General features: G+C 34.2%; 1 protein-coding gene across 1 annotated transcript; it reads left to right on the top strand.

Moving 5' to 3' along the window:
• Positions 1 to 5,972: 5,972 nt before the first annotated feature.
• On the top strand, positions 5,973 to 16,980 carry cfap20dc (CFAP20 domain containing). Its single transcript, XM_052558036.1, is given in 6 exon segments — positions 5,973 to 6,006; positions 9,024 to 9,155; positions 12,736 to 12,796; positions 12,798 to 12,898; positions 12,901 to 12,980; positions 16,624 to 16,980. Coding segments are annotated over 6 exon segments (765 nt in total).
• The last annotated feature ends 3,306 nt before the right edge of the window (positions 16,981 to 20,286 follow it).

The raw sequence follows: 20,286 nt of genomic DNA, 5'->3' as shown, positions 1-20,286 counted from the left end.
GTCGTGTCAACAGACACATTTACGCGACTGGGAATTTTGCGGAAGTGATTCATGACATAACACTTATCCAACTTCGGATTCAAGTTTGTTCAATTTTAACATTTTTTTTAAACCTTTTACAAATACAAAGCTTCAAAAGTGACCACAGGGTAATAAGTTTATATAAGTAGTATATCACGTAGACCTAGTAAAATACTATCTTCTTAACTTGGTGCTCATACTGGTTCATAATTTTAGGAAACGCTAGAAGGAATTTCAAAGAAGCTGATGGTCTTGAGAAGCTTGTTTCAAGTGTTTTCAATTTCTTCTTAAGTTTGACACGAAAACTACTCTGAGACACGACCATAAGGGAAGTCTGTCTAAACAGTTTACCTATTTTTTTTTTTTTTTAAAAGCAGCAAAGTAGAATGTAAAATCCCATTCTATCGGGTTGAAATGGTGTTTAAAATGCGATGTTACGTACAAACGATGAGGTAGACTTGATTTTCAGACCAACAGGACGATTGCTTTTATACTACAATTAAATAAAACATTTTTGTTAATATAGCTACCATAACATAACTAACTTAATTTGTTTTGTCAAAATATTTGCTTCGCCCACAGAAAAGGTCCCAGAGTCAAGGCAGAGTAAACTCCTGAATAAAATTATTTTGGAGTGAATGGTTCAATGATTCATTGAAATTGAATAGATGGCTTTTCCTGAATAAATTGGTGTTTGAGAGTGAATCGGTTGAAATAATGATTCAGTGAATGACTCAATAGGCAGTCCTTCACCACCTCCTATGGCCCTAACTATACATTTCGAAAGGTATGCCATAATATGTTGAAAACTACTGAACTTAAAGTTAACTAAACTTATAATTTCAAGTCAAGCATGAACACTTACTTTTTCAAAATTGAAATAAGGCATTATTATTTATTAATTTTTGCAGCATAGTTCAGGGGTAGGAGCTGAACTCTAATCTGAACCCTAATCAAACAGACCTGAACATGCTCATCAACGTATTCAGGATTACTAAGGCTACAGGTAGGTAAAGGTTTTTTTCAGGGTTGGAACTGAACTCTGCAGGACTGCGGCCCTGGCATAGTTAGATAACAAATTGCAGCAATTTTTCTTTTTTTTTTTTTCTTTTGCGTAAGCTACCATGCTACAGTGTCTGTATCATTGGATCATTGTATGTGTCTGAGCAGACACATGAAATTGCAAACCAGAATAATCCTGAATTCAATTCAAAATATGTAAGAAAATAAACTGTAAAAGACTAATACCTTACTTTCTACATACAGGTCACCAGGACCAGATGTCTGAAAAATATTCTCCTCATTTAATTAGAGGAACATTTCACACCTCAATCAGAAAAACAAGACAGTCATTAAATGTTTGAAGGGACTTGTTTCCCTGTTGAGCCACTCTCCTTTTGCCTTTCTGTCAGTGAATAATTTGCAGTTTATTAGCAGCTTGTTTATGTGTGTATGGCACATGAAAAAACTATCTCTACACCAGGGACGGGCAATGTAAAATAGTTTTACAGCACAATTATTTTCCCTATAATTGCTTGGCTTGAAAAAAAAAAAAAAAAAAGAAGCTGTTACATGTATACTCTGAAAAGTTTCCAAGTTGATGCCACACAAAGAAATCTTGAGTTTCCTGTCACATTTCCGTTACAGTGGAATGATGGTTGCAAAGTTGCAAAGGTTTATAGGTTAATTGCTGAGGACATTCTCTAGAGCAAAGACAATATTTCTGATATATTTATACAGTTTGCATCTCAGACAGCCAACTGAACCTCAAGAGACATGTTTAAATAGATACAAAGATAAAACAACAGACGCTTAAGTGCAAAATAATAGCAAATAGACTGGATTCATCACCATTACAGTGAATGAGATATTTAAAGTCCGTTTGTTATATTTGCCTTCTGTGGTCCTGAAAATTACAACCCCAATATAGAAACATTTTGGCCTTCTGAGATATTTCAGCTTTATCAAAGTAATAAAATCAAACTTAAACCGAACAGGAGATTGGCCTTTGCATTCCTATAGATATTAAAATGTAGTGTATATGTAGCAATAATAATGATCTATAAGATTTTTGGATAGTAGACAGTTTCTTTTATAAGTGCTTATACTGTATATATTAAAAAAATAATAAAAAAAGAAATCTTTCCTTCAATGCTAAAGACATGCATTTTTTTTTAAAGGCCAAGTTATTTTCAAAGGAATAGTTCATAAAAATGAATTATTGAGATTTTAAAAATCAATATGCAAAAATGAATTACAGAATAAACAACTCAGCATTATGTAAACAGATCTACATCAAAACAAGTTTATAATTCACTTTGTGCACAATTTTATTTACTGTATACATAAACAGTATGCTAAGGTAAATTAACATTGGCAACAGCAGTAATTATAAGTGCACAGTTAACTGTGATGTATGCATTCAGTAAAAAAATCATAATATGATCTCTGCAAATGTGTTTAGACAGAAGATGATGTAAATGTCTGTTTGCATCTATAGGGCTACATAATGCATTTCTGTTAGATCTGAAATGACAGCTCAGCAGTCACCTATAACTGAGGGAATTACAGAAAACTGGGTCATAATTTTATATATGCAACAGATTGCCTGCATTCATTATGAATTGGTACCCTTTGTAGTTTTGAATAGTGTCGCTAGCTTATTTATTGTATGATTGTGTCTATTCAGATATGTTCCACGCTACCATTAAATTACATGTTTGACCTTCGGTGACAATGAACTTAATTTACATTGCTTAGTAATAGACTTATTAAAAACCTTCCAAAATCCAATTTGGGGAGCAGTTTGCAGTTGCTGCATCATTAGTATTGAAATGCATGTAAAGACCCACCATCTGCTCAAAGTATTTAAACATTTGTCACACACAAATGCAAGACACGCTACTCTCCAAATTGTCACGGATAGGAACTCGGCAGATAATATTTCATTTTTTTGCACATTGCACAATGAATACTAATTCTCTGTTGATGCCGATCTCCAGAGTCACAGGGGAAAAATACTGAAAGTTTAAACTCTGACTTACAAAAACGCATGCATTTGACATTCACCATTCAACAGTGATGAATGATTCACAATGCACTTAAAGCAGTGGGTCTAAGGTGTTGCAAGACTTTGAGGAAGATGTTATTTCTAACACATGCAATTGCACTGTCATTCAAAATGCACTAGTCTGCTTTCTGTGCCTACAATATTAAGACATTCTGCATGAGTGAAGAGAGGCATTTTTAACCATGACATAGAGTAGTTCAGTTAAAATCAAGTTAATTAACAATTGGCGCAGTAATATCAAGTTACTATACTATACTATAGCACATGAACATGGTAAACATTCAGTATAATGGGACATACTTTTAGGAAGTAAAAAATTATAATAACAATATTATTACATACTGTACTGCATATGGGGTGTGGTATATGCAATAACAAATCTTTAACGGAATTTAATTCTGAAATATCATGCCCCAAAGGATATCTAATTAGAATTTACATTTAAGATTCAAGGTTAACATCTTAAGCGCACAAGGAAATGGAAACTATATGGCAGGAAATCTTTAAAGTATGTTTCAGTATTGACAGATTTTACCATAATAATAAAGGTTGTTTTTAATTGGTCTTAGAAAAAATATTCAATGTATAATCCAATATAAATTTCAATACCGTCATATTTCGCTGTGTTTCATACTAGTTTTTTTTTCTTTCTTTTTCTAAATTTAGTTTAAAAGACTTTGGCAATTTAACAACTTTAACAGGCCTCCCATTTGACAACTTACCTCAGGGTCACAACATGCCGCACTAATGGGGCATGTTGTCACAAATTCAGCATGTTCACTGAACATTATCTTTATTTACTGGGCAATAATGGTGAAACTTTTTTTTTATTATACAAAACTCTATAAAGCATGTCATAAAGAAGATGGCCTTCAGAAATAAACGTAAGAATAAACGAAAAACCTTTATATTAATGCTGAAAAACTAGAAACAGTATTCACTGGCGTAAAAAGGAATACAGATTCTTAGAGACCGTTTGTATAGCTGAATCTACCCTATAAAAATAATCTCAGATATAACTATGATGGTTCTCTTTTTACATTCCCATTACTTGAAAGATGATATGACTAAAAGCAAAACAATTTTTTAAATAATAAAAATAATAATTTGAACAATATCACAAACAACACTAAAGAATGCAGCCCAAATAGCTTGTAACTTTAACACAACAGTATGTGCAGTATGTGTTTTTTTTATTTATTTATTCATGAGATATTGTAGGTAGATATATAACTACTGAGGAGCATTATTTAAAGCATATCTGCATTTTTATTGATTTTGTTTTCTCTTTTAACAGGTGTTTGATAACGAAGTGAAGGGCTTTGTGTCTTGAAGGCAGCAGTCAAACACACAAGATGCAGTTACCTAAGGATAGCAAGATAGTTTAAGTCTTTGGTTCTTTTAATTGTGATGTTTTTGGCTCACATTAATCAAAAATAAAACCACCAGTTCAATATATAATAAAAGTATAAATATATTTGCAAATATATTTAAAATTAGCAAAAATGAGCAACAATAGATTTGCTAAAACATTTCAAATATATGTAAATATGTCTTCTACCTATGTGTTTTTATTTTTGAAAATGTATGTTAAAATTTTAAATATATTTTAAAAGCATTCCTCCATATATATCTATCCAAGAAAATACATTCAAATTTGAAGAAAAGCTTTATTTGTTTGATCTCAAGTAGGCTATTCCATCCCTATTTTTCATTTAGTCTAAATGTAGGCTACTGTAAGATTGGAAATGTATTTTATTTCTCCTTCAATACATTTTGAAATATATTTTGTTATATCAAGGTTACAACTAAATATATTTTTAATTTCAATAATATATTTCATCAATCTCTCATTAATATATAATATATGTAATCAAATGTAGTGCACTTATATTTGACATTTAATATTCATGTATGATTAATACATTTTTCCATTTTGTTAAGGCCTATAGATTTTTGTTGTTGTTATTATTTGAACATCTTCAAAGCCATATTCATAACAAAAATATCATATTGCCTTAGGGATGCGTTTAAAGACTGAGTATCAGGTTGAATCACCATTTATGCTTTATGTGTCTGTGCATCTCTTTCACATCTAATCTCCTGTTTCACATTCCTACAGTTGGTCTGATTCAGAAGTTTCTGATTCTACAGGTAAACGTTCCATTGGGAGTTTTTGTAAGTCCCAGCTTTTTTTTCCCCTTTTGAATTCTTTTCAAATTTAGTGTCATTGTTAACAGGTTCCTTCCGACATCTATTTTCAATCTGAAAACAATCTTGTTGTGCTGCTAAGATATAGTTGAAATTCAGAGAAAGTGTAGAAGGTTTATTACCATGGAGGGTAAATTAATTCACACTTTCACACATGCAGATATCACTCCCACACATACACACACACACACACACACACACACACACACACACACACATGAGAAAATGGTTAAAAATCTTTCCATCTGCCTTACAGAGCAAGTAATTTGGTTAACTTTTCAATGCTGTCTTCTAGAGTCACTGACGAAGAGCATATAAAAGAAGAGACTCTACCTGTCTACTGTGCACAAAGAGCTCTCAGCAACCCTTTTGCAAGCGAGAATACCTCTAATGTGCCTCAAACGCAATACTGTAAGTCCCTACTGCTGCAATCTCTGTGACTATCTGCAAATGAGCCATCAGATCAATTGATCTTAGCTTTGTGAGACACTTTGTAACATGACCACAGAAATTACCTGAAAAATGTTCTTGCGGTAGTAAGATAAGGTACGACTGTCTGTGTGCAGTGGTGTAATCTGTGTATCGATCTGAGATATTCAGAGGGACTCGCTTGCTGTCTCTGGATGGCATCATCATCTCCGCCTGCTGTAAGGTCCGCCGCATCTTCACGATGAAGGATGAACCTGCAGACTGCGTGGATGGAGGTTAGGGGAAAATGCATCCTGTGCTTAACTTTAAGGATACTATTTTGTGGCTCACTTTAGTGTCCCATTATTTTAATTAGGGCATTCACAAACTGATTTTATTAAGATAATTGGATATGTTATATAAACTATTATCTAATGATCATAAATTTAATGCTTAGTGCATCCAAAAATGTTTGTCCTGCTAGTGCATGATTTTCCTCTTAATGTAAAAAAATTAAAATAGAATTCATAAAATATATTTATATGATACAATGTGAAAATTATAGCTTGCAAATATAGACAAACAACATCTGATCCCAAACTACTTTTTCCCTAGCTTCATTTAGGCTACATTTGCAATATAATAATAATAATAACATAAATTATAAACAAATGTGTATTTAAAAACATTTTATTAATGTTAATTATAAAATATATTAAACAAATAATAATAATAATTAAATGAATTATACTGTAGTTAAACTGAATTCAAACATTCATAAAATATTTTCAAACTCACACAACAGAGGTGCAGAAAACTGCATATCTCACAGAAAACACAAAAGCTTCTCAAATGTTTTGTTTGACCTTGGCTGAATGTCTGAAAGTTGAGCATGTCTTTTCACTGACCGTTTGTTGAAAAGGATAAACAATTCATGGAAAGTGCCAAATGCTTCGCCTTAATATTCTGTTTTTGACATTTTAGCTTAGATCTGTGTATTTACTTGGTGAAGCAACTTCACAACATTGTTTTCTCACTGCCTGAAAACCGTCTACTTTTCGTATTTTACTCAATGTTTAGAAATAAGTAACAGTCCAAAAGAAGTTCAGCATGTTGTCCAGCTGGTGAACATGAAGACATTTGGACAGTCTGATTTAAAGAGTGAATCTGCGAACTCAGATGCAAGTCAGTTACTTTATCGTTCAACACAAATCCTTCTTTGCTTAGTTTGTATTTGTAGATTTGAAGTTTTGTGTGTTTGCCTTTTGTTCTTTGCTAAACAGAAGGTCAGAACCTCTGCAGAACTCTCCTGCTATTTGCTGTCTGTTAGTTTGAGACGAGAAACACCTCTTGCCAAGAGAGCTCTAATCATCTCTGTTTAGTCACATACCTGTCCACTCTGCCAGCCCAGTGAGACCTTCGTAGCTGTTCTTACGGTTCTTATTTATCCAGACATCTGTTGGCCTCATATCACAGTGCCAGACTGCTGTCTTCTCACCCTTAGATTCTTAGATTCTTGAAAAAGACTCAAATAGTGTAGATATAGCAAGATATTAATATAACAAGAGGTCAATCACTGACGAGAGGTGTTGGACTGTAATGAGATCATATAAAATGTTTCTACATATACAAATATTGCAACAAAAGACCACAGTCTCTCGTTCTACATTAATCATTTTTCCCTGTTTCATCACCTAGCAACAGCGTATAAAAACACCGTGGGCCTTGTGTATGAAACCGTGTAGATGAAGCTTACAGCCTTGGATCCCAAGCTGGCTGTTACATTGAAATGACAAATGGCAGTATTTTGTGTTTTGTTGCCAGATTGCCATGACCTTAACGCTGCTTTTTCTTGCAGCATTACGCTAAATAACAATTGAAAATACGCCAATTGCAAATGAACAGATGGCAAGGGCCTCACAATTACAAGGATTATGAACATGAAAACAGTCTATTGTCCTAAAGGATGTCATGATATTGTTAGTCTAAATACAAATATTATGTGTTTTAATACATCATCACTTCACTTGAATGGCAGATGTTAGAATACTCAGGGATTAACTTGGGCTAAAACAATCCATCTTTTTCTTTCTTTCTTTCTTTCTTTCTTTCTTGATTTAGTATTACCTTACCTCTAATTCTTTTTAACTATCTAAAGATTTTAAGGACCTAAGGAGCAATTTTTTGAACCTCTAGAAAAAACTCTTTAAAATAATTAAAAATAAATAAATAAGTTTGCGCCAAGTATGCTTTTTTTCTTGAGCATCATATTTCATAGATCAGGCTTTTATTGGTCCATATAGGATGATATGGTTAGATTATGGAACTCATACAAAATAAGTGTGTGCACAAATGTGCAATTAGATAAATTTTCTGTTATTTAAATGGCAAAAAAGTAAAATAAAATTGTGATAACTTGTTAATAAGTGAAATTTTTAAGAGTATAGCAAACTACTTGCATAAAAAGAATGTAAATATTAGTAATCACTTTATTTTGCCCAATAATATTTCTTAAGATGATATTTAAATTCTTAGTTTTATAACCAAGGCTCTGTAGCTTTAAATATTACTTACAATTTAAAACTTATAGTATTATTTTTTTATATAATTCAGAAGTCTTAGAAATTTGCATATTAAATATAAATGGGGCTTTATAGGGTTATATCAGCTAGGTTTTTGTGTTTTGTGCAAGCCTGTTTACTAGAAACGACAGGTGGTTTCAAAGATCAAAAATACAATAAAACCATAATATTGTGAATTAATATTATTATTGCAAATTATTGTTTTTAACAGCAATTAGTCTAGTCTTTTTATTGTCAGATGATCCTTCAGAAATCATTCTAAAATGCTGTGCAATTGTGCTTTTTAGAATTTTCATGGAAACTGATACATTTTCAAGATTCTTTAAAAACAGCATTCATTTGAGATATAAAATTTGTGTAGCATTATAAAGGTCTTTACCGTCACCTTTAATCAAATTATCTATCCAAATTCTTTATAATCATACTGACCTCAAACTTTTGAATGCTAGTATATTCAGTAAATGATAGGATTTATGTCTGTCATTTGAACAAATTTTTATTTTTATATTATTTATTTTTTGAATATTGATTAAAACAGGACTTTTCATGTATTTTGCCTTCAGCCCTCAAAATCTTGCTCTTGTTTAAAAATAATAATAATAATCAGACGGATGACTTTCCCCTAGAGATTCATGCCATGAGTTCTCTTGAAATTAATTCCTTGTTGACTTTTGAAGTCTGCTACTACAAAGTCATTGTATTTTATTTTGGTCTTATATGTACTCTCAAAGATGAAGAAAGTAGCAAAATTAGCCTGGACCCAGAGGGACCTGAGCTTCAAGGAAAAATTGCATTATCTTCACTTCACATTCTGGGATCTGACTTACCAGTAGAAGGCAAATTAACCAATCCAGTTCTGCGAGGTGAGTAATTACTAGGTGTTGCTCACATGTTATAGTATATATTGTCCCATATTTTATGAAGTTGGCATCATTGATTCTTTTGCTTTTCTGTTTAAATCTGTATGTGAAGCTGCTTTGAAACAATCTCTTTTCTTCTATTGTATAAAGCCCTATATAAATAAAGGTGATTTGACCAAAGGTCTAGCAAACCAAACATTCCAAATGAGTGATACTGGAATCTGTCTCGATGCCGGCACAGAGAACATGAGCAGTTGTTCCACATTAACAATCCTTTCCTGCGGAGTAGGTCTAACTCGAACTTCCCTTTAGCAGAGGAAAGAGAGTTCATTAGTGGTAATGGGACATTAAGTACACTGTGTAGGTCAAAAAGAAGTCTCCTGGGTTCAGGCAAACTTGCACTGTGCGCAATTAGAAAAGGTGATTACATTATAAGGCTGTTCAAAAACGTGCCAGGAATCAAAATATGCTAAACCCCTCAGAATGGCAAGAGAGAAGGCAGCTCTTGAGAGGTGCTCTGTGAGTGTGCATGCTTTAATTAGATGAAACGCTCCTCTGTGAAGAGCTTAATAGAGCCTTTACATCACTTTATCTGACATGGCTATTATGTTGCTGTTTTCCTATTTCATTTTAATATGTAATCAGTTGTTTAGCCGATAATATCTTTATGATCCATGCATGTGAGCAAAACAAACAGAACAAAACACAGGCCGTTCAAAACAGCCCATAGGAAAGGAAATCACAAATGAGATCTTTGCTGGACAGCAATGAAACTAAATAGAGAAAAACATGGAGATGGGTGAAGTATAGGTTGTGATGTGAAAAAGACTTCAGTGATCTCAGAAAGTCTTTGCACAGTTCAACCAATAATACAAATTTGCTATAAAATTACTCACCTTTGGGACACCTAAGATGTAAATGAGTTTGTTTATTCTTTGGAACAGAAATGAAAGAAAAAGAAAAAAATAATTACACTACTTCCTCACCAAGAGATCATCTGCAATGAATATGTGCCGTCAGAATGAGAGTCCAAGCATGACAATAATCCACAACAAGTTAACATCTTGTAAAGCAAAAAGATGAGTGTTTGTAGTAAACAACTCCATCATTAAGATGTTAAGATGTTTGTTAACTTCCAACTGTTTCTTCCAGCTAAAATACGTGTCCACTGTCCATAACATTTCTTTGTCCAGTGAAAAAGTAATCTCACATGAATCAGGAAAGAAATATGCACAGATTAAGCACTGTTATGAGCAATGTGGGTGGATTTGAACATGATCTGGCCAGATCTGGGCCGAAACTGCTTGCTGTCTGGGAGAATAACAGCATGGACTTTTCCACTGGAGGAAGCATTGTTATGGATTATGGACTGGTATTTTGGCCATAAATTATGAAGTTTAAAGTTAAAACACCAAATTATGGATTTTTTCTTATAGACACATACTGTAGTTGTTGTACTATCATTCTGACGGCACCCATTCACTGCAAAGGATCGATTGGTGAGCAAATGATAAAATGCTCTTTTTTTTTTTTCAAATCTGCTCCAATAAAGAAACAAACTCTGTCTATATCTTGAATGGCCTGAGGCTGACCATATGTTTTTTTTTAGCAAACTGACATTTATGGGTGAACTATTCTTTTAAATGAAACCTAGTTGAGGAGTCTTATGAGCTATAAAAGAGCAACCACTGAGCAATAAATAAAAAATATTTGCTGTAATATTAAAACATTAATCTAAATGCTTTGATCTAATAGTTCACATGACATTATGGCAAAATGTAGTGTTGTCAAAATGCCCTGTGGATTAGTGGTGGACGATGACAGTCATCAGCCAGAGTTATCTAAAGCGCAAAACAATTTGTTTGGGTCTACAATGCCCTCTCTTCGTCCTTGTCTCTAAGTACGAGAAAGTACAGCTTAGGTTCACAGTTCACAGCGGTTTAGACTTTTTTGCTGCTGTGCATTTTGCTGAAGTAGATCAAAGCGCTGTACACTCACACAGAAAATTCATCACTTGGTCTCTGCGGTGTCTTTTGCTCCCTGCTCTCTGGGTGTCTTCTCTTTAGTAGGAGGGCATGCAGACCCCACAGGCACACATCGCCCCGTCTGAATTATGATCTTACTGTACCATTGCTCCCTATCTACTAATGATGCTGTTTTTGTGTCAGTGGGAAAGCCAGAAAGTCCCCCCACCCTCTCCCCGATTCCTGAACCCACACACACACACACACAAAGCAAGTTAATGTTATTTTTCCGTTATTCCCCTTGGACCGCAGATGTAAATTCCTGCCATCTACATCTTTAAATTATCGTTTCAACGCGTCTCCCCCATGTATGTATATTTTAAAGAATTAAAGCATAATGCTACAGTTATTAAATGAGAGGTTGGAATCCTATAAATTCCTGCTCGCCCTCAGTTGGCAAGCGTAGTAGAATTCATCTTAAGTCTTCAAGGATTGTGCTTCTGCATTTATTTGCATATGCTCATTAAAATGTACATGGACAAAGAACAAGAGTGCCGCTGTAAAAAATGGAAGACGAAACATTATGTTTAGTAATTACATCTCCATTATTGATCTTTATAGAAACAGTAAGTCAGTGGAAGAAAGAGAAACAAGTAGAAGTTGTTTTCTCAACCTTATTACCATCAGGCCTTTTTTTCAACGGAGCTTTTTTCACAGAAATGGTGTACTTTGGCAAATAAACAAAAGCAAAATCTCTCACCTTAAATGTTTTTATGTTATTGCCAATGTTAGTGTTAAAAAAAAAATTACATTTAAAAAAATATACACTCCCATTTAAAGATTTGGTGTCTGATTTTTTTCAGTCTTTTTTGCTCACCTAAGCTGCATAAATTGTATTAGTTCGAAATGCAGTAAAACAGTATTTTTGTGAAATAATATTACAATTTAAATAATCATTTCATATTTTAATCATTCTAAATGCTGATTTGTTGCTTAACATTATCGATGTTGAAAACAGTCGTGCCATTTAATATTTTGGTGGAAACTGTGAGAGTTCAAAAGAACAACATTTCTTAATTTTTAATAACAATGGAAACATCTTTACTGTAATTTAATGAATAACACTAGTAATTTCTTATAAATAAATGACTAACCCCTAGCCTTTTGAATGGTGGTGAACATAGTTGCTAAAAACGTATTGGGACTATTTTTGATACTTAGGCACACACAAATATATGAATTTCAGTGCATTATACTTGTCTTCACAATTAGTGTTTAATTTTTTAAAAACTTTTTCAAACTTCTTTGTAAAATTGTTGATTAAACATTTTTCAAATTTCATTAAAATACTGTAAATGCCACTTTGTGTTTGTTATACAGTACACAGATATTTATACATTTTTATGTGTGACCTATGACTTGTCAATCACTCAAAATAAAGCCAGACAGCATTTATAAACAAGACAAAATACTAACATATACAAAGTACAGCACATTTTAGATGGCAGCAAATGGTGATATTACCTGCAAATCTTCCTGTCATATTTCTGCAGATTGTGCTTCTAGTGCAGGTACATCTGGGTCAGCCTTCAAGCCTCCATGTGCTGCTTCACCTCCAGAGCGTCTGCTGACTACAGATGATGCTGACCTTTGTGACACAGAAACTGAATTCTCTCTGCAAAGAGGAATACGAAAAGGAAGTCTTCACTTTCTCCTCATGCCCTCACTCTGCCAGACGGAATCAGGCTAGTTGCAACCCTGTTGAGGATTTGACCTTTGGCCTTAAGGTCACAAGCTGGTAACAGAAGGAAAGCGCAAAGATGCTCGTCTGGAGGATGATTTTGTCGGTAGTGAGAGTGAAGAGGTATGGCACGCAGACAACATACACATACTTTAACATGCAGAGACAGTAATAAATGTATGGATTTGACAAAGATTGATTAAATTGACTTGAGGCTTGCTTCTCACATCTAATTAACAGATTTGAGGACATTCAGAATGTTACTAGAGGAGTATAAGCGTTTACAATATTTGGTTATCAAGTGGCTAGTAGAGCTGCACAATAGATAGCTAGAGCTAAATTGTGGACAAAACAGACATACAAAATTAAGTAAGCTCTTAGTCGTGTCCTACTGTAGTCAGATCTTCGTATGAAATCACTAAGAGAAAATGCATTGTTTCTGTCAGATTGGATAAGTCGGATGGTATTACTATTTCATGAGGAATATAAGTTGGTGTAATTAAAGCATAATGCTGCAGTTATCAAATGAAAGAGGTTAGATGAATTCTATAAATTCCTTCTCGCCCTCAGTTGGCAAGCGTAGTAGAATTCATCTTAATCTTCAAGGATTGTGCTTCTGCATTTATTTGCATATGCTCATTAAAATAAATGCAGGCGAGAAACATGACTGTCACTATAAAAAATGAAAGAGGCAACATTATATTTAGTATTCAGATTTCTATTATTGATCTTTATTGAAACAGTAAGTCAGCTGAGGAAAGTAGAAATCGTTTTCTCAACATTATTTCCATCAGACCTCATTTTCAGTTGTGCTTTTTTTAAAGAATGAGTGCACTTTGGCAGGGCTGATGCCTTATTTTCTTTTTTTAAGTTGGGATTTTTAGCAGTCATTTAATTTATACTACTAATAATAACAATAATACATTTGATTTAAATCATTTTAATGAAAATGTATTTCATCCATCTTCTAAACTCTGTGTGCTATGTTGGTTCACAGTAATATTGAAGGTTTTTTATTTTCAATGACATCAAAACAAAACTAAACTAAACAAAACACAAAATTAAAAAAAAGTATTTCCAATGTCATCAACATAATTTTTTTTTTTTTTTGTAAAGCAAAAAAGAAGATATTTTAAAACATTACAATAAAACAATGAAAGCATTTTTAAAAGAGTTCAATATAAAATATATTTTTCTAATTGTTTACTAACCCTGATGTTTCAAACTAGCATGCATCTCTTCTTTGTAACATAGAAGATATTTTGAAAATATCCTCACAATTAAATTAAATAAATAATAAAATAAAAGATGTCCTTACGACAAAAATGTTAAGCAATAAAGTTCAATTAAATAATCAGTGTATATTCAAAGGTACTTTACATTTTGTTAATCCTTTAGTTTTGTTCAAATTATACGCATTTGTTGAGACACCTGTCAAAATAATCAATTCTCCTTTATCGCTACAGATGCTTGTACTGTAAAATATGCAAACACAACATCATCAACAATTCCCCATCTCCTTAACACATTGCCTGCATTGTTTTCTTTTCTAGATCCCTTCTCAAGGAAATACGTGGTGGAGTCTAGTGAAAAATCTAGTGGAAAATTCTAGTGGAGTCATCTGTTAATGATACATACACACACACCACCTGATTGAGGCCCCCAGGGGCCCTGCCATTCAGTTAGATCCATGAATTCAGTTTTCGTCAGTTCAGTTCATTTTTGATGAGACTGCATTGAGCTCCACGATGCTTTTGGGTTCTGTGTCCACTGAGAGGAACATCCTTCATTACTCGCAGTCTGTTTCATCTCCTCCTGGGAAATCAGTCTCATCTTTGGCATACATATGTTCTGCTGCACTTAATTAGACATTTTTGATTGATATCTCTGACAGTTTTATCTGTTGTTTATTTCCCCTTCCGTCCTTGATAAATTCCCTTTTCATGTCATTTTTTCTTTGTTTTTGATCTGCATTCTCCAAAAACCTAGATGTCTGCATTTGTCTTCTTATTACTAATGGGAGATGGGAAAAAGAAGAAATAATGACTGCTTTGAGTATTCTGAACATAATGTTTATGTTGTACCTCTATAACTTGCTCCTGTGTAAATCATTTCCACTAGAAGCAGAGATGATTATATTCGCCTAATGACTTTCATTAATGCCACAGAGTTGTCATCGGAAGACGGATGAAGCAGTAACATATTGAAACTCATCTGCAACCCAGCTTAATAACCACTAAACACATTGAGTTTCGTAGAGAGCCTGACCAGTCTAAATAAATTCATTGCAAATAGATATAGAGTAGCGCCAGGCTGATGTGTGTTTACCGAATGTCAGCGTTTCACATTGTGAGAAGAGATTACACTTTTTTTTTTTTATCAAAAAAATAAAAAAGCTGATATATTAAAACTGGTGCCTTCAGGGGATATGAAGGTGGAAAGAAAGTAGACAAAAACTCCGGCTGATCTGATGGCTCGATTGGCCGTGCCCTTTAAGTGAGGTTGTCATCATTAGTGTGAAGCTTGCTGTTTAAGACCATTAGTGTAGATCAAAGCCTCACTAGTTTAAAGACCTTATCTTTTCCAAAACAGAGCAAAGACAGACAACTTTCTGGGCACAGTGTCACCCTGATTAATTACAGGTAACTCTGATGTTACTCCGCCCGCGCCAGACTGTCTCGCGTCGTGGCTATTAATGCGTTTCATCTGTGACAGCGTTGGCGTTCGTGGCTCCGAGACCCTTGCAAGAGATTTCATCATTCTCTTTATGACTCCATCGCAAGTTTGTTGATAAATTTAATATTTGTAGTTTTAGGGGGAATTTTGATATATCAACGGATTTCCTTCCTTGTGTTAATGGCCCAGGCTGAAAGAAAATGATTAAGCGTAGTGATGCTATTCATTTTGATATGTCATAATTAGTGATGCTTGCTAGGGAGGTTTATTTGAAAAAGAAAGAGAGACGAAAACAACTGTTCCTTAAAGCAGTAGTTCACCCGAAAATAAATGTATGCTGAGATTTTACTCACCTTCAGACCATCAAAGATGTAGATGGGTTTGTTTCTTCATCAGTACAGATTTGGAGAAATCATTTGGAAAACACATTATTTGGCAGTGAATGGGTGCCATCAGAGAGGATAAACTGCTGATAAAAATAACACAATACAATAATCTACAGAACTTCCATCTAAAATACAAATATTATATTCTAGATGTAATATTCTAGAGAAATGTGCACAGATCAAGCACTGTTTACAAGTGAAAACTATTTTAAACCAATGTCATTGGATTTGGTGTGAGAAGACAACAGGATGGACGCTTTCACTGAAAGAAACGTTATTATGGATTACAGACTGTTTTGTACAAACATGCAGCTTTTCACTTCACAAGACATTAATTGACGGACTGCTGTTGTGTGGATTATTGTTTTCCTCAGCTGTTTGGACAAACGTTTTGACGGCACCTATTCTCTGCAGTGGATCCATTTGGTGAGCAAGTGATATAGATGAGTCTGTATCTTCATCAGAACATATTTTATAGTATTACATCTTGGATAGCATGAGGGTGAGCTACTCTTCACTAAATGTAATTTTTTTTTAAATCCCATAGATTTACATTGAAGGCAACTAGAATATAATAAAGACTACTAAACTATCTCCTAGTAACAATCCTAGCAACAACCCACTACACACTACCATTTTGTCACAAAAAAATGTAGTTTTCATTCAAACTATTCTAACACTTATTACTTCGTTTTGCTTCACAGGATGAAATACATACCAAGTTCCTTCAGAGATGTGCAGTCCATTCCATTACTGCTCCCCCAACACCTCCTTCATTTCAAAAATACACAGTCCTACCCAAGTTCTTTTGTGAGCCAATTAAGACTCACGCCTCCACAGTCCAGCATGTCTCTGAAGGACCAAAGAGGCATGAGCCCATGTGAATAGCACCAGCCCACTGCCTCTCAGCCAATACCAGACAAGGGAGCGGACTGGATCGGTCCAAAGCTGGAAGAGCGTTGCCTGATGGAGATACCAGGATATCTATCAACAGAGCATCTGGGTGAGAAATTTCACAGAAGAATTCTGGCCTCCAAAAGGTTTACCTTTTGAAGGGATAAAAAAGAAGAAAATAATATAATCAATTAATTACCCTCAAATCCTTTTAAACTTGTATGGATTTCGTCTGGGGTTTTTTTTTTAAGATTGTCTTATTGTCTTTGTCTATACAATGAAAGTCAAAGGGGTAAAATAAAATAAAATAATTGAGATTGTAATTAAAATAATATGCATTCAAGCAAAAATCAAGACAAAATTCGTATGTGTTCAGCAGAAGAAAGAATCTCATGCAGGTTTGGAACAACATCAAAGTGAGTAAAGATGACAGAATAATCCCTTTGAGTAATCAGCACAAAGTTGCAAGCATAATTTATGTAAGATAGAGAAACAACCCTCAAAATATATACTAAACCCTCAAAAGGTCATCAAATCTGAATCAGGAGAGAAATATGCAAGCATAATTGATGTAATATAGAAAAAAGACATTCAGAATAGTATAAACAAGCACTTGGGTTCTGTGGAGTGAACCCACACCAATCACATGGCCTTGTGTTCATGTGGATGAAATGTTTTTTAACCGTAGCAAGCATGCAGGGTTAGAGGGGATCAAATCAAGCACATACTTCAGCTGAATTGGTGCACTCCAGCAGAGTGGCTTGTTTATTAGGGCCTCTGTTCTTATTGTAATTTCAGAACTGGTGTGGTTCTTATCTTCCCCAGGCTGGATATTTTAATCTGAATCCATTCAGATTGAGGGGAGTTGTTTGTGCCCTTGCATCTCTGATGCATTTGGAAATCGCAAATGACAAAATTTTCCAAATGGCTTGGACATAGTGTTCTTTTGTCTTTGTGATTTATAAAACATTTTCTGGGGTTTTGAACTAAGCAAAAAAATGTATTTTGATCAGAGGTTGCTCTTAGGAGTTTCATTACAATAAAATTACTTTGTCGTGTACATCTGTCCTTTATAGACACAGATTAGTGATGTTTACATTCCAAAGACAATAAAAACATTGTAAATAAAGCAAAGATTATTAGAGTATGTTTGACATGAAACTACCATTTCTGTCTTTTAACTTCTACATTTCATGTTTAAATGTGCTTGTTGCCATTGTTTTGTAATTAACTGTGAAATTTGATAGCAATTTCTAAATAGAAATGGTTTTAAAGTAAATCCTACTCAATTGAAACACTACGTGAAAGGGATTAGGGTATTGTGAAATGGGGAACAGTATTGTTATTGACTTCAACTGTATGGAAAAAAACTGCTGAAACATTCTTAAAAATATTAGAACAGCAAAAAGACAGAATTGTTTGATAAACTTGAGAAGCGTTAGCCTTCAGCAAAGTCTCCATTTCATCTCATTGTTTACGAACAACTGGGATATCAAAGCGAACTCATTAGCGTTCTCTTAGAGGTGGGAACATGTCTTGACTAAAACGGGTCTAAGCATTTAGCACAACTACCGCAGACTCTCACCACAGGTCTGAAACGGTCATTAACTAAATACTTTAAATTGAGTTTGATGAGGGTACTACTGAGGATCATCATGGATGCCCCAAAACACTACTTTCCTCATTTAAACATGGCACAAATCTTTGATGCTGGTGAAGTTTGCTGAGCTTATCTGGAAGGTTGCTCATAGATCCAGGTAGGACTTCATATAAGTGGATTTCTGAGCAGCAGGCAGCCATTCCTGCTGATGTCTTGGCCTTAATGGGGTTGCCAATTAGCTTGCAAGCTTTGATTGATTGCTTGCTAATCAGCTATACCCTAGAACGATCAGTCTTATTACAAAGTAGCACTGATGAAGTAATGAGATTTTTTGGCTTTACAGGTGAGTGTAGATGTCACAGTATTTTTGATAAATGGTATGGTAATGCCTTGGTAAGTATATATTATTCAACATGGATAGTCAAATATTTCTTACTTGATCCATATGAAACGCATGTTCTTTCCAGGTGTTGTGAGTCCGAATATAAAAAGACCACACCATAAATAAACACAATTTTATCTTCTGTCAAGTTTTTTTTTTTTTATTGCAATGCACAGCGATGACGCCTCAAACTGGACTCAGTGTATTCCTTTGGTGGGCTTTCAAACCACACACACACATACACTGCACAGACATTTACGGCAGTTATAATTACAGAAGTCAAGCACATTGCCGCACTTGAGCACAGCGCAGGAAGGCCTGAATTCCTTCTTCATTATTAGGCTCCTCAGTTGCACAGGGTGCTTTGTATGGACGAACTGTAGCTAGCAGGCAAATAATAGAGAGAATATTAAAACTGTTTTCCTATAAAGAAGGGCAATCAAACAGTTTATATAAAAACCTACTAATTAGAGTGAAATAAACACCCATGGCATTTCAATATCAGACCCTATCCATCAGTTGTTGATGCTGTTGTTGTCTGTTGATTAGAAAGATATGCTGCAACTGTTAATCATGCCTGGTGGCCTGGTACTGAGAAACTGCAAATAAGTGGACTGTACCGACTGTGAAAACATAGCAGTACTGCCCCCATCAGGTGAGAAAAAAACGTGCACAATCATTAAGTGCTTCAAGTTGTGCCTCAGGAACCAGATTTTACATGAGACATCCAGTGGCGAAACGACCAAGTAACAAATCATTTATCATGCAGAAGTAAAGGAAAACATCAAATGTAATGATATAGATATATTCAAAGATATAGTTTTAAAAATCATTCTGAATAAAAAAAAAAAAAAAAAATTAGCAAAAATGTCATTATCCACAACAATAACGTCACTGAGGAAAGATATCAGAGGAATGGCTTTCTATATATATATATATATATATATATATATATATATAATTTTTTTTTTTTTTTTTCAGTTGATGGAACAGATTTAATATTAGACTCTATCAGAACAGACCTGCAACTCCGTTTTGATTCATGGCCCACCGGTTAAGAACCACTGCTACAAACTATAAATGCTTAAATCATTATTTTACAGTAAGGAATGCAGTTATCCAGAACATATTATATTTTTCCCTACTAGACTGGAGCTAATAGTGGGTAGATATGGCCCCCGAACCAGATTGTAAATGTACAGTGCTTATTCTCTCTGTGCTTAGCCAGTGGATCAAGGCCAGCACTATCAGAAAGAAATGTACCCTCTTCTTCACTCTAATCCCAGGTATAAAAAAAAAAAAAAAAAAAGCAAAACAGGATTTTTAGCCTCTGTAAGTCTGTGAGGCATAACTCTAAACCATTATGCTAAGCCTGTCAGTATCTTAAGTGTTGAGCTCAGACATGAATGAGTCATTGCAGAACTTTATCATGCAAGTTCATAAGAGAACACTCGTCAGCCCCTCAGGCTCATGCACGTTCAAGAATCTGGA

This window comes from Carassius gibelio, chromosome B6 (assembly GCF_023724105.1).
Source record: "Carassius gibelio isolate Cgi1373 ecotype wild population from Czech Republic chromosome B6, carGib1.2-hapl.c, whole genome shotgun sequence".
NCBI classification, from domain to species: Eukaryota; Metazoa; Chordata; class Actinopteri; order Cypriniformes; family Cyprinidae; genus Carassius; species Carassius gibelio.
The sequence above is the reverse complement of the archived record's forward strand: the minus strand, read 5'-3'. Positions and strand labels throughout refer to the sequence as shown.